We start from the raw sequence: 26,838 nt of genomic DNA on the forward strand, positions 1-26,838 counted from the left end.
CTGAGCTTTTACTTTGAAGAATACCGGGTACGAATCCACATATTTGGGAAGTTCACGTCATCTTCACATTTGGGTTTGCTGTCATGTTTGTTGTCGGAGTGCACTTAACTCCTTTTCTGTCTTCCTCGTCTAACTTGTAAGTACCTACGTTTCAAACGGTTGTGTTGTGGTGCTGGCTTGTTTGAGAACTACGACTCGATATATAACGTATGAGAGGTGACAGCAATACAAAACTATTATTGAATCCCTCAAAAACATAAGTATTACTGCTGAAAATCAAAGTCACTTATTGTAGTAGGACAAAGGGTTATTTCTCAGGATAGTTTCGTCTACTCAGTATTTGCTCATTCTCCCTTGCAGTAGGTTAGTAGTGTTCGTACAAGTTATGCCAATATGTTACCTTTGCTACGTTGTCACCATGTACAAAACGTCCCCTAAAATATATGTAAAAAAAGAAAAGAAGATAAGGCAAAAATAATACATGATTCGTTGAATTAAGCATACATTCATGTGGCAATTGTTGAGTCCAAACAGTAGCCACATTTTGGGAGTTCCCCTTTTTCTCAAAAGAACTCTCGATTCCTTCTTTGGTCCTTAGTTCCTCATGCTTGTACATTTTATTTAATATGCAACCTTTTTTTCTAATGCTTCTCATTAATTGCATTTTGAAAACTATTAATACAAAGCAGTTAAAAAAAGAACAAGAATAACATAATAGTTTAAGAAATTAGTAATTTCAGTATCTGCACAGATGTGTTATATGATTTATTTCATAAGAAGCAGATCCCTGTGGAGATGGAGGACGCGTACAATGAACTCTTCAGGGAGTTTGTTCACCTCAGATCAATATGCATACGACAAGCAGCTCTGTTGCAGAAACTGTCAAGGGAACTACACAAACAACAAGTTTCAAATGGTAAATTTTGAAAACATGTATATACATAAAGTTCAGGTGGAGATGCCCAAACATGACAATAGGGCTGATGACTTCCTTTGTTAATTAACCTAGCAATTTATTGTGAGTGTCAACCATTTTTCCAAATGAGTACTCACTTCGCTTTTCATTTAAGAAGGATCTGAAACCTTGTGACAGCTGCTACAAAAAAAAGCAAATGGGTGCATCGTTTCTTCATATATAAAAGCTGTATTTTGGATTTACAATTTTTACTTTTCTTGCAGGGTATTTGGATCAAGATGGCAGCTTCAGTGGCCTGGCGTCCATCCCGGGTCAGGGAAGCCAGGAGAGCACTGCACATTCCCAAGAGGACAGTATTCCCCCACTAGTTGCAACCAATCAGAATGCTGCACCACACACTGATGTCGGCCATACCCGCACTGCAGGTGCGGCCACATTCTCTGTGCTTCTCGCTGAAGATATGGGGAAACTGGGTCTAAATGTGCCCCATCACCGTCAAACCGACCAAGATGAACAAGAAGGAGAACATCCCCAACCTGCGTCTCCAGCCTCTCGGTCTCCGGCCCTCGGTAGCTCTGGTTCGTACCACGGCCATCAGAGTGGAGGGAGTAAAGTAATGCAGCCGTACGGGGTAGGAGTCCTTCTGTTTCCTTTCTGACCTTTGATCTCGCCACCTCTGGGGGGGAGATCTATGGGAGAAGCATCCCATAGTTGTGGGTTCGAAACCCCTTAACCACAGTCTTCCTGTAGGCGACCTTTAGCAAGATGCAAAAAAATTGATTTTCTCATTAATTTGAATGTATCTGCTAAAATTTAAAAAAAAAAAGAAAAGAACAATTCGAATCTGTCATATCTACATTCTACAGTACATTCTGCATAAGTGACTGTGTGTCTTATGCGTGGTGCTCTGCCTCTCAGACGGCAAGTCCGCTGGCTTGGGCTTACAACCCCCTCCTGGGAAGCGAGGAGCTGAGCAACAGTGGTGGGGCGTTCATGTCCGAAATGGAGCTGCAGTCCCAGGTGTGCGAGTTCTGTCACGCCATCTTCCCCGGACACACGGCCACCCGGGGAGAGTTCCTGCGACACCTCCACACGCACATCACCTAGCAGACTCACAACTTCTTCCTGTTCTATGATGATGCCTTAAAGAGACAGTACTTTTGTTTTTTTACCTGTACATTAAGAAATAACTAGCTCGAAATTAACGTTTTTCTGCTGAGGAATATTTCAATAGTTTTGCACACACGCTTTGATTGGGTTCCAACCAAAACTATCCTTAAACCTCTCAAACCATTGTTAACTGTTTTTACATGTGCACGTTTTCGATTCTGTGTTTTTTTTTTCTACTTCTGTTTCCTGTGGTTTTGTATTTAAAGAAATTGAACAACCCCTGAAAAAATGACCATGAAACCTCAATCCAAAAGCAGATCCCCAAAACGTTATTGTAGCATTCTGTTTTAATGACTGCCATGCAGAACCATCTTTGTTGCCTACCCAACAGAGGAGGGCTATGTGTGACATAGCGCTGAGTGGATCTGAGTGCTGACATCACTACTAAAGGTGAGTCATGCAAGCCTCGTCTGTACAGAACTAACTGTTCCGCACGGAAATGGAAAGGAAAAAACAGCAAAACAAGATGGTGTTACTGGCTGTATGACGCAAGCTATAAATTAATAACACACCATCAGTTATAGAAAAGGTAATTACATAATTCCTCAAATGCTAAAAATGTATGAAATGATGACTTGAAAAATCACAAGAACAATTCTTAATTAAACAATAAAATAACGTTTATTGAGATTTAATAAAATAAATAATCTGTTTTTCAACGTGAGGGTGGTGACAATAGTGAAAGAGAACCTGCAGTTTAATTGAATTCTTTACATCACTTGGCTGCCTGTCTTATTGTGTAGATACCATGTAGATATAATGGACAATGCATTTCCAAACATGGGCCTTCCCACTATTTCTATGAATATAACAATATAACAAAACATTAGCATATTCATATCTAATGTAGTGAAGGGTCAGCTGTGTCGGAAAATGAAGCACCGTTTGATCATCTTTTTACCCCAGGTTGAGTGTGTGTGGGATTGTTCATCATCATTTGATGTTGTTTGGATGGGTTTTCGATCCAAGAGGGAATCTTGAGGATGTTAACGCTTTTGTCATGGAGTCACCACTGAAAAGGCCACTCATTCAAACCCCCAGATCCCGGCTGGTAAACACTGCAGTGCACTCTTCTCTACTCCCTCTCGTTTTATAAGATTCAAACTGGTAGGTGGCAATAAGAAACGTAGCAGCCCCTGTGGGAGAGTAGGGGTGTGAGTGGGTGGTCTTTTGGGTTAGTGGGGGTGACTTGATGACATAGGCAAACCTCAGCCATCTGAAAATGTTCCCACCTAAAATTTAAGAAAATGTTTCTCTTTTAAACAAGATTGCACCATGGATAGATGTGTGTGCGATTATAATACCACAGTAATGAACACATCAATGATATTCAGTTAAAAGGAAAGCTTGTTTCATTTTTTCATCTTCAGTAAATAAATATGGCCCCATCATTATCTGGATCGTTGTACAGTTGTATTGTCGTTTGACCTACTTTAACAACCCGGACACACAAAAACTTTGCCAAGTAATGATTATTTCAAAGATGTCAGTGACTGACTTAAATTATACTGTTAATATTTGAGGGGCGTGAAGGTTGGAAGAGTGACAAACACATTACTTCTACACCCTAGCTACACACACATATGGTCTCAGTACTCAAATAACTGAAGGATTTTTAATCTGAATGTAATTTCTTTATAAATTATAAATCATCTCCGGGTTCATGAGTTGATGTGAAATCGACAAGATAGAAGACGACAGCTACGGTATATATTCAATGTTGATTAACCTCTATTGTTTTAGCAGATATTTCAGAAGCTACCCCCTAGCGCTCTACTATCTACTTTGCCTTACATCAACACTTTCTATTACAATTTAAATCATACATTTGTGTATGATTTTATTTGGTTAGAGGGCAGCAGAGGACAATTTTTCAAATATTGTAGGTTGATATGTTAAAAATGCTGAACGATATTTTAAAGATTACATTTTTCCCTAACGTCATTCAAATAACCCTGCCTACTTGATCAGTGACCCCATCCAGTTCATTCCAGACTCGTATCAACTCTAAATAAATACCACCATGTCTATTAAGTGTGGGTTTGGGCACCTATGGCTTTCTATTACATACCCAGACTTGCCATCCTAAGGCTGAGGAACCATCAATCAAGACAAGGATAAGTTTAATAATATGGATTTCTTCCCCCTAAAAGCCACTTTTGTCGATTTTCTAGTAATTGATGTGAGAACTTAAACCTGCTCAGTTACAGTCCATATAGTACATGATGTGTTGAAGTTGAGATGGAGGTCTGTACATACGATGTAGTGTACCCCTTAGGATTTTTCATTTCCCTCTGTGGTCCAAATCCTCCTTTGTGATGATAGGGCTCCGGCTCCTACACGCTGTTGCACTCCCCTGTTCCTCTTTACTCTCGTAATCTGTGGAAAACAAACAAAACAAAAGTTGCGTAAATAAACATCCAGTCTGTGATGTGAATATAGATAAAAATAGACAGGATCTCAGTTTATCATTGTCATTATGATAGCCTGTTGGAGGTCTGTGAAGTATAAATAGTCACTATACGGCTGTTTAGTTCTGAAATGTTGCATTAACCATGCATTTACTAAAGTCAATTTTACTTTAACTGCATATACTACTATTTAAAAGATTTTCATGTTTTAGATTTTCGGGAGTATTTCATTTTAATATCTGACTTGTGTGTTTCGCAGCGGTTTAAAGCACCAGAACAAACAACTGACCATCAATACAAGTGTCCAGTAATGCTGTCATTATATATTTTCTGAAAGATGCACTCTTAAAAATGACAACGCATATTGAGAGGCAATAAGCATCAAACAACCACAATGGGTGAGAAAAACAACAAGACAGAGTGGAGGGAGACCAACGTCAGAGATGAAACATATGTCATTTTTTATTATTTCCACACTTTACTCCGAGGGGGATGTGTGTATGAGATGTATAAAAAAGGACTGTGCCATTTCCCTGCCCACAAGTTTTATTTTTGAACACTGTCGCTTGGTGAGTCAATGCAACGCCCCTCCAATTACCGCCCACTGCCTCGCCCCCACGCCCAATGGCTCCCGCCCTCCAGCCCACGCACCTAAAAGTCTGACGTCAGACGCTGCTGCTGTGGGGGGGGGGGGGGGGGGCAGGGAGATCTGAACGCCCACAGAGTGCTTCCTATCCCCACCTCCTCCTCCTCATGCCTTTGTTTGCTTCTTGCTGCTTTTCTTTTCTTTCTCTCTGTTTCCTGCTGCCTCAGCCCAGCAGTGCTCAGCCCTTCTAAACCTCTTGCATATCTCTGGTGAATACAATTGGGGGGGGAACACTGTTAATAATACTAACTTTATTTAATTTTATATGATGATGGTGACGTTGTGTTAGATTCTAGCACATGACAGTGTTACACATTTGTCTATGTCATCTCTCTCTCTTCCTCTCTGTGTCTCTCTCTCTTTGTCTCCTTCTGTTTCCCCTCCTAACTGCAATCCTCTCTAATTTGCAGTCTAGTGAAGTTCAGCTGTGCATAGTGGGAGGCGTCACCTCAGAGATTATATGACTCACTGTTGTTCAAACTCTAGATCCATAAAACATTCATTGTTTGGGGATCTCTGTCTGCGTCGTTGGGTTCATCGAATATAGTCCTATTTTCCACTTTACATTAAAAACCAAACATGTGGCTCAGTAAAAAAAGAAAGAAAGAAAGGTCATGTGCCAAAATAGCCTGATCTAATATCAGTAAATATCAAAAGGGTGAAAAAAATATTATTGAACTGTCATTTGGAAAATTCACCTGTTGAATGAGTGCCTTCTGACCCTAGGCTGATCCTGCCATCTCGGCCATGTGACACCATCCTAGCCAATCGCAGCCCTTCATCCATAAGTGTTTGCTGTATGAGATGGCGACTCCAGTTGACCGGGTTAGAAGTGTCTGTTGGAGGGGGTGGGGAAGAGGGCAGGGGGATGGAGATTGGTTGCACTGTAACCAATTATGTCTAGTTGGACAGACAGATGTGTGTGTGTGTGTGTGTGTGTACTGCGTGGGTACCCCTCCATAGCGGTAACCCTTTTCTTTTTTTTACGATAATCAGTGGTTTCATACAATCAGACATTGACATTTAAAGAAACATAAAACATGTCTGGGGATGACAGATGATCTGTAGAAGGGGACAGGTTAGAGATAAAAAAAAAAAAAAAAGTGTCAAAACTACCCAGAGAGCAATACAAAGAGAAACACTTGATATGATAGTGCTTATCTGGGGAGACTACCTTGGGATACAGTGTCCAGGCTTTCATTAGACACACTGTCGTCCTCCGCCCTTTGGGTCGTTACCTCTGACCCCTCCACCCCAACCAGCGAAGACACGCTTTCCGGCACAATGACCTGCACAACATCACATCCGCACAAGAGGAACATAGAGTTCTAATGAACACAGTTTGTGACGTCGCTTGTGAAAGGAAGTTGTGATCATCAGTCTGATTATGTGGCAGACACATCCAGCCATTAATTCATCATGTTAACCCACACATTGAAACCAAGCTAATTGGCCGGTTATAATTGTGCTTTGATAACTCACCTCATGTTTCACCCTCTTTTGCGATAGGAAATTATTGTCATCTGTAATTGTCCTTTGAATAGAATCAAAGAATAAGATGAGATAAGATAAACATAATGACAACAGAAATATAGCCCAGATAACCTGCAAATTGTATGTTTATTTATGTATTTTTTGAACAGTTAATTTCCTTTTTTATCAGCGCCAGTTCAATCAAGATATGTTTTGTTTAAATTGCCATTTAAGTTATGGTACCATAATTACATGTAAAAATCACCTCAGTTTATTGCATGAGGAATGTCCTTACATAACCAGATCCGGCTCATAGCAATTGTTACGTTACATACAACATAAGATCCGATAATGACTTATTCTGGAATGTGCACGATTAATTTCCATATTACTTACTCTACATTCCCGTTTTTAAAATACTATAGAAACACAATGATATCTAAGACGCAAGCAAATCTGGATTATGGACTTTACATCCAACTGTCGAGCAGAAGGATTTGTCCCGTGTTTTCAGTGATCTTACCGAGCGTGTTTTAATGTTGATGTGTAGGCACACTTCCTTGCCACCTGCCGAGCCAAAGAAAAGAGTTCGACACGTCTCAGCAAAAGGGCATTGTCTCTCATACAGAACTGGGCAGCAGCTTCATTGATGATCAACTGAGGGGAGAGAACACTAAGTAAAGGGAGCCATCTTTAAACTGATTTACATCAAATACTGCAACCCTCCCCGCTAGTCAAATGAATCCTTTCACATTTCCATTGAGAAATAGAAAGAAGTCCATCCCTTTAGTTTTTGTGTCTTTGGTTTGATGCCCTTACCTCATGATGCGTGAGTTGCTTGCCTTCCCTCCGCTTTGAGTCAAACCTCCCATAAATCAGGCTGTACTTCCTGATCTCCTCTTCCTTGTTCCTGTCTTGCGGGCCCATCTTGAATATGTGACCCACGGTTTTTGCCATCTTCTTGTTCATCCTCAGCAGAGTCTTCACCTCGCCGGGCTCTGATCGGGGCAGCGTCCTCAGGAGCCTCTCCACACTCTCCCCCACCGCCCTGGCCGTCTCTCCGTCCAGCTGCCCCCCGGGCCAGGCCGAGAGCGTCCCGGGGGGGAACGACGTGGAAGACCCCGGGGGTGTGGAGGGACCCGCCGGGCCGGACGGGTGCAGCGGTGGGCTGGGGGAGCCGTCCTCCGCCGTGCAGTTCCCGTCCTGCTCGGGGTTGAGCCAGTGGTGGTCCATGGGCGACAGTTTGTCCCTGTAGTGCGCGTCGGGGGGCTGGGGGGACGCCTGAGAGCAAGGGCTCCGGGGGCTCCCGCTGTGCATCGGCGTGAGACACGCCCTGTCCTCCCTCTCGCAGGGCGAGCCCGGCTGGCCGTTGCTGACGGACTTCCTGGGCCCCCCCTGCGACCCCACGGAGCCCGCTCCCTCCACTTTGAACAGCGGGATCCCGCAGGGAGCGGCGTTGGACACGGGCTGGTTGAAGAGCGCCGGGTTGGCCGCCCAGTCACGGAGCGCCTTCTGTAGCCTACGCACATGCAGTGGCTTGGTGGCCATGCCAACTAGTGCCATGATCTCCAAGAATTCTTCCTCCGCCGCCTCACAGAGCTGCTGCACGTCATCGCCACCTTGCTGGATGAAGGTGTCGTAATAGGCCAGTAAGTTGGCTCGCTGAAGCACCCGATAGAGCTGTAACTCCCCGAGCGTGCGTGGCAGAGACATGGCACTGTACCTAGAGCAAGTAGGGCAAGAAACACATTAGGGAGAAGAATAGGGAGCTATGAGGAAATTGCGATAAAGAACAGATGCATAACAATAAAGAGAAAGTCATTGTGGTAATCAAATATCTATTTTCTTTTACTTGATAGCTTAGATGGTAAATGAGACAGTACCCAAAGATGGGATGGGCCAGAGAGCGGCACACTTACACAGTTCTCAAGGACTTTCTGCTAAAACACAAAGCCACAAGGTTGGGATACAGTATAAAGGTCCTATTGTTTGATCATTTTTAATGCAAATTATGAGTACCTCAGTATCTCATCAGTAAACAATATCATTATAACTACCATGGCTTTCCTAGTGAACAACCCTGTAATTATAATATTTACTTGCACACACAAACACAAACACACACACCTCTCCTTACGAGCCTCTCATTTGGTATCGAGCATGGCTCAAAGGAGGAATTGGAAAAGTGTGACGGGAAGGACATCACTAGTGTGGCAACATTACTGCATACAGTCATGATAGTAAGGTGAGCATGTTTATATTTTCGGATCCACTGGCTGTCAGTGATACATTATCTTGAAGTGTAATAGGTGTGAAAATAATAGACTGCATGAACTGTGTGCGCGCGCGCGCGCGTGTGTGTGTGTGTGTGTGTGTATGGTGGGTCTCTGAGCTGATTTTGTAATAAAACTGGTTTGCTGAAGTGACACCCGGGTTTAAGTCCACACCTTGGTTTCATCACTTCACCGGTGTGACAGTGAGGCGTGCATCGCCCTACTGATGGTAATTTGTTATCAGTACTGGTTTAATGACCATAAACTGTGGTATGAACGAGGTTCAGCTTGTTATTATTTGGGGGGTGCAGTGTTTGCGTTGAATGATAGTTGGGTCTTTGATCAATAGGGAACTGCACTTTTTCTCTTAATTTTGTATTGATAAGTATAACTTATTGTGGCGCTGTAACGCTAATATAACTTTAATGACATATCTACTGCATCGTCCTTGGCATCCTATACGTCTATGGAACCTATTGTACATTAGTAGCATGCAAATAACATCTTTCCACTAAGAGTAGATTAGGCATCGTGCTGAATTCAACGGTCGTCCACGTTTTAAATTTAAACTAGTGTGCATTATTTAAATGACCTATTTCAGCTTCTGGTACACTACTATTATGTTTTGACAACTTTTCCTATTGTGAATCAAGACATCTGGAGGTTACAGTGCAGCCAAGTTATTGTAATGCTTTATCCTCATCTTTTGTACAATCCCTGCGCCCAGACGACCCAACTAATACAGCTGTATTTGTATCGAGAAAAAAAAGAATTTCACTTACCTTCTCCTGATCAAGCAGATTAATTCAGCAGGGATGCAGTTCAACAACTGCTTAATTTCACTATAGTTTACCAGTGTGTAGCCTACGAGCTTCGCATCAAAAAGAAAAAACAGATCTGGATGGCCAACTGATACTCAAAGTGTAACCCTCGTCTATATGTGAGAAATCCTTTGTTATTTGAATTCAGATTAAAAAATCGTTTTGTTTTAAACCAAGACAGGACTAATCCCGACTAGCCAGATGTTGCGGAAACGCCCGGAAAGACATTATATTTTCGATATCTTCAACCAATTTCTATCACGTTTGGTATTGAGTGGCGTGCTCGTCAGCTAAGTCCCTGCGCTTATAGCAACTCGTCTTAATTCTTTGGCAGAAATCCTCCTCCGGCGCACCGTATTGGTTGCTGACTGCCTTTTTTTTGTACTGTTTGTGTGGGTGCAAGAATGATGGGGGCGGACTGCAGCACGCCATCTGACCGAAAAAGAGTTTTCCTCTCCCGGCAGAGGCGGCTTTCAAATTGGAGATGTAGGTGGAGACCGTAGTGGGGGGTTTAAAATACCAATTTTAACCCTTGCTTCTTATGGCAAACAGATCGCCATTATAGGCCTAAGAATGTCGCCATTCAACCTAAATCCAATGTGGATTCACCATAAACCTTTGTATATGAGTAGGCGTACTGTACCTGTTAGACACGTGCCACGGTGGTATTTTGGGGACATTGCTAAGATTTTATTTTCCATCTGATTTCGTTGGAGATTCGCTGACGCAGTAAGGGGATCCCCGATATGATCGACAGTCCCTCCGCCCCTCCACTTCTAGCCTACACGTTTGAAATGTTGCGCGCGGCACCTATGTGTGAATTTTGGTTGAATCTTATAATAATATGTTGTAAAGGATCGAGCCGCATACGATTAGGTACATCCCAAAAGTTTGACGTGAAATTTCAAATGTAGTTAGTATGCCTTCTTTATAGCTATAACTCAATTGTGATCATTCGAGCATAATAAATATCGGCACGTTCATACGCATTAATCCATATTTAATGACCAACATTGAACAGTAGATGGTGGTAATGTGCGTGTTACTGATTGGAGAAGCCAAATCCAACATCTACATGCATTGACGTCCTCACTCCACAGAGGCGACAGAGAGCAGTGACCGATATGAACCGTAGAAGAAGACCTGTGAATAAACCAATATATGTAGAAGAAGAAGTAAGGGAAGTAAGAGAAAACAACATGGGACAGTGACAACCTAAAACAACCCGTCAATCGCATGTATGCTCCTCCAAGGTATCGATACCATCGAATGAATGAGAGTGCTGTGATGAATTTGCTAGATCCATTTAATTTCCTTTTCAAATGACTGATATCTCCGATCAAACTCGCTAACCTCACAGGAAGGGGAAGCAATGCTATCGTAGCGTTAGCTAGTTCTGGGTTGTTTACATCTGGCATGCCAGTTTGTTCGACATAGACGTTTAATGGTAGCTTATATGGTTATGTTTGCTTGAGATACTACTGTGCTCCTCCGGGGATATCCAATCGTTCACCATCGAATGTACAACTGTCACACTTTGTTTAACACCACCATCGCCTGGGCCAGCCGGGGCTGCTCTGCAAAGCTAGCCGTGGTTTGATTGAGGTGTCAGTTCACTCAATAACCATACATGGTGACCTATCACAAGGACAGCTTTTTTCTCTTTGCGGTCCTTTGCTCATAGTTGCGGAAGGTATTGGTCCGACCAGAGTCGTTTATCCCGATCTGTCAAAAGGTCTGAAGCAAATGCAAGTCGTCTTAATTGTTTGCTTAATGCTTCCTCATATAAATGGAAGATTGAAGAGTTTTCTGTCGGGTATTCGTTATGAGATCCTTGCAGAACGGTAGATTAAACGATTCCGTTAACTCAAACGCGAGATGTAACTGTTAATCTTTGACTATTTAAGAGATACATTTTCGATGAAAAACAAAAACAAATTTAATTGTCCGTTTATTGTGAACTTAACACTGAGTAAACTTTTTTTTTTTTTTTCTTGACTATCTGGACGTTTTGTCATGAGTTTTATAATATTACGCAGGTGAAAGAACATTCTTCAATGGTGATCTAAGTTTATTTTTTTTTGTTAGTGAACTAAATCTAACTATCATTCCAGGGGGCCAATGTGTGATGTGCTTCTGATTATCCAGGAAAGACCCAAACCTTGAAAGTGAGACGCAAGAAGAATGGGGTTAACCGTGACTTGCTTGTGCCTTACAAGAATTCGGAGAAGATATCGACTGAGAGAATGAATTTAGTCAATCATCTTTGATGAGATTCCATTCAATCTACACCTGGATCGAAAGAGCAAAGGTCACTGGAGATGGCTTCATCTGAGAGGGAGATGGATGGCATTACTGAGACTGAGGAGGAGAGTGCCGATGGCCCCCTGCTCTCTGGTGGCTCCCTTTTGGTGACCAGTACTAACCACTGGGAGTTCAGCGAAAGGGAGGAGGACCCCCACAGGGCACCCGTTGTGGAGGACATTACATCAGTTCTGGATTTCAATAACCTTCCGGACACCTCAAACCTAGCCATGCCTCGAGACTCAGGAACCGCTGAAGAAGAGACTGGCAAACACATAGAATCACACAGGGATGCAGACGATGAAGTCTTCAACATGTTAGGCCAACAACAAGGTGTGGATTATGCAGGTGTGGACACTCAGTGTATGGATGAAGAAGAAGAAGATGAGGAGGAAGAGGAAGATAGCCAAGGCGGAAGCCCAACTGAAAACGTAAAATCGCCACATATGAACGGCGACGCGGGTGGGAGGAGCTCGCAGGGGGTGGGGAAGAGATGTAGGTCCAGGAACAGTGGCGGGGGGTCGGTTTCTGAACCAAGTAGCCACAGCTCGGCCAGTTCTCTACTCTTTTCTTCCTTTCAAAAGGGTACCGTCATGTCCGGGGGTAGTAGGCACAAACAGAACCGCAGGCGCAACCACCAGCACCAGCAGGGGCGCGGCCGCCGGAGCCGGGGCCAGGAGCTGGTGCTGGCCGTCAAGGAGCTGCTGTCGGAGTCCCTTGGCACCTGGTGCCTCTCGTGCGTCCACATGGTGATCGAGCTCATCGTGGCGCTCACGCACCACTGCGGCGTCGGCGTGGAGACCGGGGGGATGACTCTGTACAACGTCGGCCTCCAGCTCCTCGCCAAGGTCACCGACGTCCCCGGGATGAAGGCGGACGCTCTGCGGGTCCTGGAGGGAGCCAGAGGCACCGCTGCGGGCGTCGTGGATAAGACGGTGCGGTCTGCCAAGTGGCTGAAGCAGGTGGCCACCACTAGCTTTGCCCTGGTTTGCGCCATAGTAATGCTGGCCTCCCTGTGGGGAAAGAGTCTTCTGATCCGGGTGGGCGGAGAGAGGGCAAACCGGTGTTGGGCCGCATGCCAGGACTCCAGGCTCTGGAAGAGGGTGAACTCTTTGAGGGAGACGGTCAGAAACTGGTTTAGGAGAAAAGGGCGGGTGCCCGTGTCCCTGCCGGACTCCCCTGGCCAACTGGGGAAGAGCCAGCCGGGCCAGGAGCTGGAGAGGCTGCTAGCCTTGGCTCAGGTGCCGGAGGAGGAGCTTGACCCCTTCACTGTGCTCGGTGTGGAGGTCCACGCCTCTGAGGCGGAGCTGAAGAAGGCGTACAGGCAGCTGGCTGTCCAGGTGTGTGTGTGTGTGTGTGTGTGTGTGTTTGTGTGTGTGTGTGTGTGTGTGCGTCTGTCTATACGTGGTCCATCATCCAAAATGTTGTAATGTTGTAACCATGGTTGGGTAATATGGAGTGTTGGAGTTATTCTCATTTGTTTATTGCGGTTTTTTCTACCCTGTGTGCTAGGTCCATCCAGACAAGAATAAGCACCCCCGTGCTGGGGAGGCGTTCAAAGTGCTCAGGGCCGCCTGGGATATTGTCAGTAACCCTGAAACACGGCGAGAGTACGAAATGTGAGTGGAAGGAAAAAGGAGACGTTCAGCCCCACTTTATTTACAATTCTCTGTATTAAAGGTCTTGGATATTGTCAGAGATTCAACAAGAAAGCTTTGCTTCTATTAAAATTGATTGAGCACCCTGTCTTTTATTCACTGGTGCTTCTGAATTGCTTTGTCTTTCAAAAATCATTGCATAAACATGAAGTTATTCTCACCTCCTGAAGACAACCCCATATGTTTAACTTGCTGTTTCAAATTAATCGGATCAAATTAGCTAACTGATTAGCTGTTCATTTTTTCTGACGCAGAAAGCGAATGGCGGCAACTGAGCTGTCAAAGTCCATGAATGAGTTCCTCACCAAACTGCAGGACGACCTTAAGGAAGCCATGAATACCATGATGTGTACCAAATGTGAAGGCAAGCACAAGTACGTCCCGCCCTCCGTCCATCTAACATACCCATCGAAGCATTGCTGGCTTTAGTACACAGGATAAATCAAATTAAACAATTTAGCGTGGCTATTGGCTCATTCATACCAGTCAAGTGACAAGTGAGCGCTGAAACATTGCTGTGTTTTTCTGCAGGCGGTTCGAAATGGACCGTGAGCCTTCTGAGGCCAGGTTTTGTGGTGAATGCAACCGTTTCCACAGCGCTGAGGAGGGAGACCTGTGGGCTGAGTCCAGCATGTTAGGCCTACGGATCACATACTTTGCCTTCATGGATGGCAAGGTCTACGACATCACAGGTGAACTTGATGGCAGAAGATGGTTGCCGTTGGAGCTTAATGAAATAAACGATAACGTGGTATTTGAGTTAAAAACATTGCCGACAGCGGTGTGCAGTGTAACGCTTAAACCGCCTTGTTCATTGTTTTACAGAGTGGGCAGGTTGCCAAAGGATTGGCATTTCGCCTGACACACACCGTGTGCCCTATCACATCTCATTCGGTTCCAAGAACACTGGCAGTGCTGCACGTCAGCGGTAAGGCCCACCTGGGAATGGTTGCAGTCGATCTAGGGTTAAATGGTCATTTCATCATTGGCGGTCATGGGAGAGGGACCGTAATGTCTCCAGGAATGGACTTCTGTTAGTAGGATAACGTCCAGGCTAATGGAGGGGAGGTTTTTGTCCTCTAACTGCCGCTGTGTTTTCCCTACCTCCAGGACGCCCTCGGAGCCCGCCCCGGGTCCCAGTAACCCCGCCGACCTACAAGACCTCTTCAACCGCATCTTTCAAGGGGGACCGGCCGCCGACATGGCCGCCAACGGGGGGTTCTTTCCCCCGGGCCCACCTCCGCACCCCACCGGCCAGGGGGCGCCCCCGTTCCCTCCCCCGTTCTCCCCCCCGCCCGCACACGGTGGATTCTTCATGCCGGGCGCCCAGCGGCCGGAGGCCAGCGAGACATGTGCGGAGAGTGGCAAACCGCCGCGGAGAAGGAAAAAGGTCCGCAAGCCCTTTCAGAGGTGAAATCACATGACTGGTTTTATAGTTATCGACCTAATGGCAACAATGAGACGCGACACACACACAGATATCACCCATGTTTGTCTCTTCATAAGCCCCCTTGGTGCGCCAAGATCGGCCCTTCGTGAGTTGAACTCAGGAAGATTCATGTGGGTAGAACCGTCTCTTTGACGGTCATTTCAACATCGGCCAAAAGGAGAGACCCGATCATGAAGACCAATCGGAAAGAAGGCAAAGTATTAGGCGGGGAAGTATTGGAGAAATGAAGGCAACGGTGCTTTTAAAATAACATCCGTCATTACTTTATTATTTTGGGTTGTCTTGGGTCTTTAAGACGACTGTAGCCTTGAAATATATCAGAATGCTGTACAAGTTAATTTCCTGCCAAATTTTGCATTGCATGCACAATTGACTCACTTGCTTTTAAACTTTTTTTTTTTTTTCTGCTGAGCTTTGCTTTTTTGGTTCTGAAGGATAAAGCAAAGCCCTGTTGGAGGTTGCGTTCTGGATCCCCTAAATCAAGAGATGATCTAGCTCGCGGTAATGTTTCAGTGATGCCTGGACCGGCAAATTTGAGAGTGGTCTGCTTTTGGACTATTTCCCCCACTACCCCTCGTTCAGTCCATCATTTAGTCACAACTGTCATTGGTGCAGAAATCAACCAAGAAGATAGGTCTGTTTCCATCTGCTGCAATGCAGCTTCAGAAAATATATTGTAATGTTTTGCATTACATAGATGTTTGAATATCTGAAAAAGCTCACTTTTTCATACAACATTATCTAGGCATGCTATTGCAAACATCAGCCAAGGCGTCAAAATAACAGATGGGGATATTTGGTGATGAGATATCAGGCAGATAGTGTACCATTTCAACATGTTGCCTTCTGCGCTGACTATGGTGACGGGAGGAGGGTTATCAACTAAACCTTTTTAGTGATATTGATTTGTCTCACTTTGGATTGAAGAGAAGATTGCAACAGAATATTGGCACAAAGCTTCTCTTTATGTTCTGCTAAAGCGTTGAACTTGCAGTGAATTGACAAATGATTACTATTATTTTTGTATGCAGTGGGTGGCTCGGCCTGGGCTTGAGAATGGTAAAAAGGTTCTTGATGCTTTGCCTGGTTCTCCGGAAGAATACATACAGATGGTTCTAGTGAAGTTAATCCTTGTTAGTCCAGATTCGAAATGCCCCCGTGTGCTACACTGGGGAACAAATGGAATGGATGGAAAACCTTGTTGGTAAAATGTATTTCCAGTAATACAAAACATGTTGGACAATTATGATTTGGCTTATTGACTTTTGTGACCTGGTCTTGATATTTAATATATAAATGTGCTTTGATCTGATCTTAATTTGATTGAATTTGTTATTGAAACTCAAACCCCTTAGGAAAACTGAAAACTTGTTAATCATATTACTGAATAAATCCTATTTTTATATTCTTTTCCGACACATTGCAGAACACGGAATCTTCAAAAGAAATTATTGTAGACGTAATTATTACTAACAAAAAACTGAAAGGTAAAATGCAAGCCCATGTCTGCCTCTGATGTGGAACATTCAAACGGCAGGCCAGCAGCATTCCTTTTTCCTTTGTTCTCTTATTGAAAGGTAAACAACTAAAGGAATGATGTTGGCCTGCTCTCAGCTAGTCTGTGGAGCGAGCAGCGCCAGGGCAGCTATGGACTCTGCATTGGCCCCCTGTGTAATGCACTCCTGTGAGGGTCAGATATTCGCATTGTTGTCAGGAAATTAAGAAAGTGAGGGATCCCGTTACACTTTAGAGATACATTCTGCTGACTAAAGCAACACAATTGCTTTGTTTTCATGTGTTTTTGATAACCGATTAAACCAAGGTAACAGTTGAAGCATCTGTCTGGCACTTCCCAAGATAGAAATTACATTGTCATTGTAGATTGTTTATTGGGGGACAATGGAAAACCGAATTATGCCGACAGCATTCTTTAACGGTTGTGTTTTATTCCCTGCCCATGCTGCAGATGATTCACTAGGTTGTAATTGTGTGTGTGGGCAATTGTCACTTGCTTGCCTATTTGAACCCAATTTCGGTAAGGTCAGTTTCAGTTAGTCTGAGGCTGTAACTGTAGGCCTACTGTAGGCCTATTGGTTGCAAAAACTGTCTAAATTGATGATTGGCAATGACTCGGTATGTAGACTTCTTTGTAGTGCCATCAAATTTAGTTTTTGGTCAAGGAATTAATATCTGCATATCATTACCTCACTGTGTGAAATGTGTTACAATACTAAAACTAAATTGCAATTTCAATCAGATTAAGATAGTGAGCTAGTTAAGTTTGGGATTTGGCCTGAAAAAGAAAAGCAATTTAACTCTTAATGAAATTCTGTGTTGAAGGAAACCCCACTTTTTTTCTACAGGATATTTTCTCTAAACATGATTAACTTGGTTTAATGAATAAGTTAGACACTTATCAATAACTTCTAATTTTGAAGTTGGACAACGCATGGTGGGAATGTTTTATTTTCCAAATTATTTTTAGGCCACCCAAAAAATTATGTCTGGGTTTGACTGAAAAGTACTCAATAGCCTCTTAATGCTTTATTTATTTTTTCCTCCTTTACATAGGAGCTGGTTTAATTTTGGTGTTTTGTTTCTTAACAGCTGGAATAAGTTACATTTGTCTGCTGCTTCTCCAGGTATGGAATTGTCAGGACCTTCAAAGTCTTCTTGGACTGGACTATTCAACATGGCTTCCACAGATATTTCGTATTTGTACATTAAGATTATTATGGTTGAAGTAAAACAAATATATAGGGTATATCCAAGGCCAGACACAGAATAAAATGGGGTGAATGTGTATGTAAAAGTTATAACACATACACATACATAACTGATTTGTAGATTCAGAAGTTTTACTGAGAAATATTCCTAGACTTTAAACATGCACATAAAAAGGGGCTAGGTCACTGGAGTGCATTGGATGTGGTTAACCCAATCGGTACCCACAGCTTGGTTTTCCCTAAATTAAAACAATATGCAAAAAATAAATGCAAAAATCTGACAATCAACAGGAAGTGGTGTGCAGGCCTTTATAACACACCGACCACTTTGGTTAGGGAAGACGGTTTGGGTCGTCTTTTGCTGGAATTACATTTGATTTCTTTCACGTTCTCCGGTTTTTAAAATAAACGTAATTTGCCATTAAACCCCTGCTGTTTTTTGTGATCTATCGGTTTAAAGTTTGATATTTTTTAGCTCTTTAATTCTGAGCACACAATGTATAATTGCCATACTAAACAATTGACATCAATATAAAACAAATGCAATAGCAATCATGACATAGAAATAGCAAAAATGAACTGCATCTCCTTCAAAGGAACTGATACGCTTGCATAGGTCCGCTTTGAGGAAATCTGCTTGTTATTATTGAACAAGTCATAGTTTGGCCTGGTGCGGCTCTCCCGTCGTCGGACCTTCATTAAGCAGTGGGGCTACGGCCACAGACACAGACCAGGTCACCTCCTTTTCTCCTTAAAAGGAGTGTTTTCAGACAGCCACAGCCTTAACCAGACACTGGCTGATATTGAGGTCACCTTGGCAGGGAAAACATGTGAGGTTTTTTTTGTAGGTTGAAATGAAAACAAAATCTATTTATAACTTGTAGATTATTGCGAGATTGCTAACCAAAACACCTGGCAGTTAGAAAATATAGATTAACCTTTGGTGACCGATAATTAGCCTCTCCACTGAGGGCTGATGAGATCTCTTTTCTGAGCTGTCAGCCCATACCATTATATTGGTATTCAAATCAGTGGAGAGTGAAGTTAACAACGAAATGTAGGCTAGGATGTGGCCGTTCCGCTGAACCTGTGCTGGAAACACTCCCTTCTCTTCTAAGTGGAGGTCAGCACCTGAATTCTCAGCTGCATCTGCAATTACAGCCATCAGGGGATGGATACATGATGCCTACATTTTTAGGAGTTGGAAGATATATCATGTATCACTAACATTTAACGTATATTAAATAGTCATAACAGAGAGATGAAAAACAAATGATGATATATATATAATATATATTAAAAACTGCAAAGATGGCCGAAGATAACCCAAATACTGTATCACATAGTTCAACCGCCATTCATATTAACATAAGCATATCTGGTTCTGTATTAAATAATATAGAATATTTGCTTAAAATAAACCTACACCAAGCCATTCCCCTAACTTTCCTTCCCTAGAAATAGAAAACGCATATGGATATCATCTAAGCGACAGCTACAGTGCTTTGGCTCGTGCTACATCCACAGGCTCCGCCCCTACGGCTTGAGGTTGAGCGCCTCGATGGCCGTGCCGAGTGCCTTGCAGTCCAGGTAGGCCACCAGGCCTCCCTGGTTGGCCCAGCAGTCCGCTCCCTTGTTCTGGGTGCGGGGCTGGTGGTAGGTGAGCTGGGCCCCTCGGGGCTCCGGGGTCCCCAGGCTCTCTGTGTAGTCCACGATGCCCCCGCCCAGCGCCCGCAGCAGGGCGTGAGGGGCGCACGAGTCCCACTTGAAGGTGCTCCCCTCGGACAGGACATAGAGGTCGGCCAGGCCCAGGATCACACACAGGATCTTGTAGCCGGCCCCGGAGGCGTAGGTCACGTTGTCCGGCCCGCACAGCGAGGCCAGCGCCTTCTTCACCGCGGGCTTCTCGCTGGAGCTCAGCACCGCCCGCAGGCCTGTGCCCTCGGCTGGACTCTCAGGGAGGGATACGGAACACGCGCGCACACCTTCGCAGGACACGCCCCAGAAATGCTTTCCTTGCCAGCTGTGATGAGCAGAGAGTGTCGCACAAAAGAATGAGTCGTTCCTTCAGATAGAGTTATAGCTGCACATTATCAATGCGGTCCTCTTTGGGGTTATTCACGACTTACCGCCCCGAAGGATCTTTGTAGTTGAAAGGCTGGTTGATGACCCCCATGATTGGCTCCCCAGTGCTACGCAGGTAAACCCCGATCAGGACCAGGGCACAGTGGAGACCTGAGGGAGACAGGTGTCCCTCTTCCAATACCATCTCACGACCCTCAATGTACTGGCTGGTGGCGTCTTCATATCAAAACATGGGAAAAAAAGTTACTTTTTATGTCACTCGTTTTTGTACCACTGGCTGTGGTTGTGTTATATGGTGTGTTTGATAGATTCTTCAGATGCCTAGCAGTTCCATTTTTTTTTTTACACAAAAAGCTGCATACCAAAAGAAATACCGGTAAGTGGTCTGACAACATTTTACCTATGGGGTCGATCCAGATTCCGAGCTCGGAGGGACTGTGCGGTATGCTGAGGTCTCCAGTGTTTGTGTCCACGGCGGCCGGGTCCTGGTGGATGGCCTTGGCCAGCAGGGCCGCTGCCGTCGAGTCACCGTCCAGCACGGCCTCCAACAGCGCCGCCGTCTCCGTCTCCGACGCACACACCGTCACCACCACACTCTCTCCTGCAGGACATCAACACACACTCATTTAAAACATGACATGAGAGAGGATGGTACTACTGCTACTATTTAGTTTAGTTATTTCTCAGGCAAGATACCTGAGCAGTCTGGGTCAAAAAGTAAACGAAATGGTTATCGTCAATGATCACCATTAACAAAATTAACTTTTTTTTTCTTTTCGGTACATTTTTGTAAGGTTTGCGTAGGATTAGAAGTTATGAAACTTTGTAAATATCTGTAAATAGTCAGGTTTCTTTACTTAAAGTACAGAAATGAATAAATAATTGTCTAGTGCGCCAAACTCCCCTCAAGTCTCACTAATTACCCCATGCCTAGATCTTTTCAAAATATTTCAGATGTTAAATGAAAGAAACGTTCTCAAAAGGTAATTCGTTTAAAATCTGGTTTAAATTTTCGTGAAATATTTTCAAGTGTAGTGAAATAATTACCAAGACCGTTTTCAAACTTGTTGGATTCTTCGCCTTGGATGAAACCGCCCATTTCAGGGAACTAGAGCAAATATATTAACATAAAGGTAAGATTTGATATTATCATGATATTACACAAACCCTTTGGCATATAGAGTAGACGTCCTACCTCTGCACCGACATAATGTCGGATCATCTCCTGTATCACCACGTCAGCAAGTGTCTTAAAGTCCTGGACAAACTTCTTGTTTTTATCATCTCCAGTCTTCTCTTGCACCAGAAGCTCAAAGAGCGGCGCTTCTTGTCTGCAGACCCGCGCCACATTGGCTGCTTTCTCTGCTACGCGAAGCAGCACTTTTAGTAGAGCAGCCATTCCTTGAATAAAATATAGTCAAAGTTTTTTAGATAGGAGTGCTATGGCGCACTGAAAAGAGTGAGAAATGAACGAGGCGCATATTGGGTGACCAGAGAGTGAGGGAGTATTTTGGGACACACTGGAGTTAATTATGGTCTCGGGAGAAAATAGGGCATTTCTGGGTAGAAAAAAAAAAGTACTTGAGAGGTGTGGCCTGGACCTCTTAATTTCACAGCACACCGTTTCGCCCGTATTGTTTTTTCACCTATTAGTATATATGTCACCTTCATCCGGGCCTAAGCAGAGCTCATTGATTTCAGATGGTTGTTCCCAACAGCGATTACATAAAAGTCTTTATAAGATTACACGTGAAAGAATTGCATAATGTAGAAACCCATACCTTACTCGAGAATATAGGTTAACTTACTGCTGATCGTTTCCTTGTCGGACTGCAAATGATCGTATTGGAATCTTTTAATTCCAGTAAGCTTTCCCCCCCTGATTCCAACCCGCAGTCACGACAACGGAGTGACAAGCAGATATTAACAGGTTACAGACGTCTATAACCGCTCAAATAATAACAGTCGCCGGGCTACTTCAAGTTGTATTTCCTGATCGCGGCTGCACACGTCTCATGACGTCACATAGGGGCGGGCAGTGTTTTGGAGGTTGATATTAAAAATGTACAGTCGAGACAGGTCAAAAGACAAGCAGAACGGCGCCAGATGCGTCCGTTAGGGTTAGGGTTAGGGTTAGTAATTTACTATAGTTTACTATAGTAATTTTCCTGACATTGTAGTGTACAATGGTAAATACTATAGTAAGTTACTACACAGTGTAGTATACTATAGATTATTATACTATACTACAATATAGTGTGGGATTTACGATAGTAATTTTCCAGACATTGTAGTGTACTATGGTAAATACTATATTAAGTTACTACACAGTGTAGTATACTATAGATTACTATACTATACTACAATATAGTGTGGGATTTACTATAGTAATTTTCCAGACATTGTAGTGTACTATGGTAAATACTATAGTAAGTCACTACAAAGTGTAGTACAGTATAGATTACTATAGTTAACTATAATATACTTTTTTTAAATATATATTTTCATTATTCTGTAATTTGTCCTAAAATGAATATGTGAAACATAAGCCAAATATTTGTATTATGTGGAGATTTTATTGTAGAAACATAAACCACACATAAATATAAAACATAATGCACAACATGCATAGGCCAGAATATAACAGCCAGAATATAATAACAATGAAAGACAATTGAAGCCTTACTAACTTTAAACATTTTCTAATACAGGCATCTTGATAAAAATAATTGACTCATCGTGTACGTAGCAAAAGCATTTGCACAAAATATCATTAGGTTTGCAAAGAAGTATTTCATGGGTCTTTCTGAACTTCACAATTTGCTTAGCAGTATTCACCTTAGCGAAATCATCATAGATTCTTAATTGTCTGGAATCCTTTTTTAATCTAAAAATTTGTAGGTACACCTCTTCACACTTGCATGCTGATAAGCAACCACAATTGAGCTTACAAAGTAGTATGGATTTAATGCTGCATGCTCTCCATTTTTTAGAGCCACACAAGAATTATTGCGTTTAAAATTTGCTGCATACATTTCAGTGGTGTATAAAGTGTGGTGGATGAAACATCTCTTGAATTCTTTGACACTGGCCTCTATATAATTTCCAAAGAGAATGGACTTCCCCCACTGTAATTACTCTTGTTGTGTAATTCCCGACAACCCGAGCACCACTACCTACTTTGTATGATTTTAACACTGTATTGTCTTTGTTAACAAGTTTGTTGCAAAGATCACAGATATCATCACTGGCATTGTTGAATAATTCAGTGTGGTGCATTAGTGTTTTTGTGTTAAAAAATCTCTTAAAAATGTGTTCAGGGACTGCCTGTGTACCATTGAACATTTCAAGAAGAGTGCCAATTGTGTCTTCATAAACAAATGAAGAGTTGGCCCACAGCGGACCCCACATGTCAACTGCGTTGCTAAGATGGGTTAAGCAGTGAACATTATAAGATACATAACATTTTCCATAAAGCTCTTGTACCTCGACAACAAAACGCATAAGACAAGAGGAAGCATGCAAACGATCAGCTTTTTGGATATTATCCTGGAGGAGTGTGTAGATGGAGAAGACAAGTAATAGCCAGTGATTATAATAAACCGGGGGTACAACTGTTTTCAAAAGAATGGGGGAATAAAAGAAAAGAAATGCCCTCCATTCAGATGCCTTCCAATAGTGTCTCTCGGACAATGACCTTGGACATCTTTTGACTTCATGTGGTGGGTGTGAGGAGAGAACTGTCAATCTGTTGGATTATTTTCGGTTGTAAATAGAATGGCAAAGCAGAGTTTTTTGAATCACACCAAATACTGACAAATTGTTTTGTTACACCAAGGCAAACACTATGCATATATTCTGGGACAAAATGTTTGATAATTTCGAAATTAGGAAGTAGCAGCAGTTGACTAGGTCCCTTAACCCCATTAACATCTGTGTCTGATTGTATTGCAGCAGATGCCTGATGGGTAGTCTGATCATGTGTTCTTAGTTGAGGATACTCAGTAGAGTGAGGATATACACGTGTAAACCCTTTTCCCTTTGGTTCTATTCCTCCCATATGCAGACAAAACCCACACCCATATCTGCCGTTAAATTGTTTCATGTCCTGTACCATGGCACGGGCTGGCGCATCACATATGCAGACACCTGGGGCAACTTTTGTGGTGTGTTTATGACCAGTGTTGTCATGCCAAGAAAACCCTTCCGTGAATAGCTCTTGTAATTCCTTGACAAATGGCCTTAACAGTGTTGGCATTTCGGGTTTAGAACTAAACCAAAGGGAATGAAGAAGAGCATACTTTCCACAAATAATAGATGGAAGTTCATTGACTGTGCAGATAATTGGCCAAATTGAGTAATTGGATGTTTTAAAAACTGAAGCCCCATCAATATTAAATGAAAGTGAAATGTTGTCAAGGGTACCAACAAAGGTTTTAAGTTTTGAGGTGTACATACTTCCACTGTAAATGTCCCCCATGCCCATATTTGTTTTGTTGTCGTTTAAGAACTTGTAGAAAGTAGTGTTTTGGAAGAGCTCCTTCAGTTGTTGCCGTAAGGGCATTACGAGAAAATAATACCCTTCATTTTTGTTTACTCTTTCATCAACATTTCCGTCACTGCAGCAAGGGGTAAACAACTTACCTATATATTGCGAGCAAATTTTACAGTAATGGTGAATTTCGAATTGTTTTGCCAAATTAAAGAAAGATCCTTTTGTAACGTATGAAGTTAATTGGCCAAACAAGGGAAGGATTATGTCATGTCCAGGACGGATTATATCAGTCAGTGGTAAGTAACACAAGTTTTTTTCTCCTTTGACTATGTTTAGATAAAATATGTGCATAACTACATGCATATGGTAATATTTCAAATATCACGGTAAACGTTTTAGTTATAACGGTAGGCACGATAAGGCCCCCTAGCTCGCGGCCTATAATGTGAGGCGCGGGAAGTGTGGGGGAAGTGTGGGGTGCGCGGCCTGGATTTATAGAGAGAAACTTTATTTTGCCCAAAATAATACTAGCATTTTAAACACACATTATGAAAACGTCATAATTTTGACGTTTTCAGACAACAGAGAGGAGTTAGTTTGCAAGAGGAGGCATTATCTTGATGGTGGAGACAAACTGTCGAGCCCGGAGGAGAAAGGGAAGAGGAAAAGGAAGAAACTGAAGAATGGTCGATATTCTGACGACGATGACGACGTAGTATCGCTGGTAGGTAACAAAAGTTTTATTACAGAAATGTCATCTATAGGCCTTGTAGATGAGTTAAATTAAAATCGTTGAAAAACTAAACTTCATCATGATTTAAAGGATCCTCAGTTAAGTCAATGTAAGAAGAAGAAGAAGAGAAAAAACACAGGTCTTAACGTCTTAATGGAACTGGAAAAGCAAGGTATTGGTGCAGTGATGTACAAATATTCACCGTATGGAAGTGCTTCTTAACATCAGTGAATTATTGTAATGGGATGTAGCCTAATGTTGTCTGTCATATTGTACACCATGGGGTTGCCAACTGGCCTGCTTTGCCTGGCCTATCAGATCATTTTGACTTTTTGCTTTCTGTCAACTTATTAAGCATATTAACAAGATTAGATTTGAGTATTCATCTCCTGTTCCGCCTGCATTGTCTACTCGCTCAGGCTCATCCCCCCTGCTGACCTCTGTTGTACAGTCTTGATGTAACCCTTAACTCTATGTACATCTTCTGTTTGTCATAGGATCATGTCAGCTGAACTCAATTAATGAAACCAGGAATGAAGTAAGATCCAATAATGCAATAAACTGTCTGCACTTAATGTTCTACCTACAATTAAAGTTTTTATTTCCTAACTCTATAGTATAGGGATAGATACAGCAATATATTCCTGTAATCTATCAGCTGTAAGCTTTGTACCCTCTAACTGGCTTCTGTATTTGCCCAGGTGTATGTGAGTCAGTTTTGTTTTTTTAATGGAATTTTTATTTTCAGTGCCATCACCCGTCTTGTGAGCTGTTGAGGGAGAACAACCACAGGCTGCAGAGGGAAAATGATTCTCTCAAGGCAAAAATAGCAACATTGAAATGTAATGCTATTGTTGAAAACTTTGTTTTTTTTTACACAAGGGTTTTTCTGTTTTACATGCTAGCTTAAAGGCTATTATGAATCCTTTGCTCAGTGCTGCCAGACGTTTTGCAGAAGATGGAGGAGTTTCTCCGCTCAGCACCAAGACCAACGACAACACCAATACCAACACCAACACCAAGACCAAGACCAAGACCAGAACCAACACTATCACCAGCACCAACAGCAGTTCCAGCCCCAGCAACAGAAGACCCATCACCAGCTTCAGGTCCATCATCAGCATCAGCAACAGAGGCCCTGGGCCACTCTGTAAGAATCTGTTTGACTTTATTTGTATAGGTTAAGTTACTTAGTTTCAGTTGCACTGCTTTTCTAAATGCATCAGCCGTACACTCGGTTAATCTAAATGCATATATATATCATTGGGGTAAGACGCTAGTCTGCTGTATGTTGAAGTAGATTTGTGGTAATGTTATCTACTTGCATTAAAGGTCATTCCAAAAGGACTTGTGGAGCGCTGCTCCTTCTAAAGCCCCCAGAAGTTCATAAATGATCTCCTACATGGGATGTATGCCAGGGAATATATGGCAGGCCATTCAGTGACTGGCCAGTCATCCAGCAGGTATATAGAAATGAGAAAAGATGTTGGTTGAGTGATATCCTCATTCTCATGCTCATCTTTCGTGTATGTGTTTGTGTGTGTGTGTGTGTATTCCCACAGATGCTGCAAAGTTGAAGTTCACCTACGTAACTGATACAAACATAAAAGCATTTATACGACAAAAGCTGAACAATGCTGCCAAATTTCAGAAACAATAAATTATCAACTGTTTAAA

The 26,838-nt window shown here is 42.8% G+C and overlaps 5 protein-coding genes across 22 annotated transcripts; 3 read left to right on the forward strand and 2 right to left on the reverse strand.

The window, feature by feature from the left end:
* zgc:113184 (uncharacterized protein LOC553745 homolog) lies at positions 1-3,484 on the forward strand. Of its 3 annotated transcripts, none has more exons than XM_060070092.1 (4): positions 1-136; positions 781-916; positions 1,180-1,547; positions 1,835-3,484. In XM_060070092.1, exons 2-4 carry the CDS (start codon positions 796-798, stop codon positions 2,021-2,023), a joined length of 678 nt encoding a protein of 225 aa, XP_059926075.1. In that variant the 5' UTR covers positions 1-136; positions 781-795; the 3' UTR covers positions 2,024-3,484. The 3 variants fall into 3 exon arrangements, with proteins under 3 accessions (XP_059926075.1, XP_059926077.1, XP_059926076.1); XM_060070094.1 differs by having other exon boundaries at positions 6-136; positions 784-916; XM_060070093.1 differs by having other exon boundaries at positions 9-136; positions 778-916.
* On the reverse strand, positions 2,164-10,673 carry nab2 (NGFI-A binding protein 2 (EGR1 binding protein 2)). Of its 7 annotated transcripts, none has more exons than XM_060070084.1 (8): positions 10,354-10,673; positions 7,436-8,339; positions 7,140-7,273; positions 6,626-6,677; positions 6,318-6,432; positions 5,842-5,979; positions 5,149-5,349; positions 2,164-4,465 (listed from the first exon to the last, which is right to left on the reverse strand). In XM_060070084.1, exons 2-7 carry the CDS (start codon positions 8,327-8,329, stop codon positions 5,249-5,251), a joined length of 1,434 nt encoding a protein of 477 aa, XP_059926067.1. In that variant the 5' UTR covers positions 8,330-8,339; positions 10,354-10,673; the 3' UTR covers positions 2,164-4,465; positions 5,149-5,248. The 7 variants fall into 7 exon arrangements, with proteins under 7 accessions (XP_059926067.1, XP_059926069.1, XP_059926066.1 ...); XM_060070086.1 differs by lacking the exon at positions 10,354-10,673 and adding an exon at positions 9,672-10,325 and having other exon boundaries at positions 7,140-7,183; XM_060070083.1 differs by lacking the exon at positions 10,354-10,673 and adding an exon at positions 9,672-10,325 and having other exon boundaries at positions 5,239-5,349.
* A 134-nt stretch (positions 10,674-10,807) lies between these two features.
* Positions 10,808-16,371, forward strand: dnajc14 (DnaJ (Hsp40) homolog, subfamily C, member 14). Of its 4 annotated transcripts, none has more exons than XM_060070078.1 (7): positions 10,808-10,963; positions 11,859-13,354; positions 13,527-13,633; positions 13,927-14,046; positions 14,204-14,364; positions 14,498-14,600; positions 14,783-16,371. In XM_060070078.1, the coding sequence occupies exons 2-7, from the start codon at positions 12,032-12,034 to the stop codon at positions 15,084-15,086; spliced, it is 2,118 nt and encodes a 705-aa protein (XP_059926061.1). In that variant the 5' UTR covers positions 10,808-10,963; positions 11,859-12,031; the 3' UTR covers positions 15,087-16,371. The 4 variants fall into 4 exon arrangements, with proteins under 4 accessions (XP_059926061.1, XP_059926060.1, XP_059926064.1 ...); XM_060070077.1 differs by having other exon boundaries at positions 10,811-10,963; positions 11,825-13,354; XM_060070081.1 differs by having other exon boundaries at positions 10,833-10,948.
* Positions 16,372-16,612: 241 nt separating this feature from the next.
* inpp1 (inositol polyphosphate-1-phosphatase) lies at positions 16,613-21,990 on the reverse strand. Of its 2 annotated transcripts, none has more exons than XM_060070091.1 (6): positions 21,715-21,990; positions 21,129-21,334; positions 20,981-21,041; positions 20,334-20,534; positions 19,978-20,149; positions 16,613-19,871 (listed from the first exon to the last, which is right to left on the reverse strand). In XM_060070091.1, the coding sequence occupies exons 2-6, from the start codon at positions 21,330-21,332 to the stop codon at positions 19,385-19,387; spliced, it is 1,125 nt and encodes a 374-aa protein (XP_059926074.1). In that variant the 5' UTR covers positions 21,333-21,334; positions 21,715-21,990; the 3' UTR covers positions 16,613-19,384. The 2 variants fall into 2 exon arrangements, with proteins under 2 accessions (XP_059926074.1, XP_059926073.1); XM_060070090.1 differs by having other exon boundaries at positions 21,742-21,981.
* Positions 21,991-23,667: 1,677 nt separating this feature from the next.
* LOC132471060 (protein TonB-like) lies at positions 23,668-26,624 on the forward strand. Of its 6 annotated transcripts, XR_009528753.1 has the most exons (6): positions 23,668-25,152; positions 25,252-25,333; positions 25,659-25,699; positions 25,910-26,003; positions 26,097-26,311; positions 26,494-26,624. XR_009528753.1 is itself a non-coding variant. In XM_060070060.1 (5 exons), exons 1-5 carry the CDS (start codon positions 25,315-25,317, stop codon positions 26,530-26,532), a joined length of 408 nt encoding a protein of 135 aa, XP_059926043.1. In that variant the 5' UTR covers positions 23,668-25,314; the 3' UTR covers positions 26,533-26,624. The 6 variants fall into 6 exon arrangements, 1 of the variants encoding a protein (XP_059926043.1); XR_009528752.1 differs by having other exon boundaries at positions 25,659-26,003; XR_009528755.1 differs by lacking the exon at positions 25,659-25,699.
* The last annotated feature ends 214 nt before the right edge of the window (positions 26,625-26,838 follow it).

Source organism: Gadus macrocephalus, chromosome 13, assembly GCF_031168955.1.
Source record: "Gadus macrocephalus chromosome 13, ASM3116895v1".
Lineage (NCBI taxonomy): Eukaryota > Metazoa > Chordata > Actinopteri > Gadiformes > Gadidae > Gadus > Gadus macrocephalus.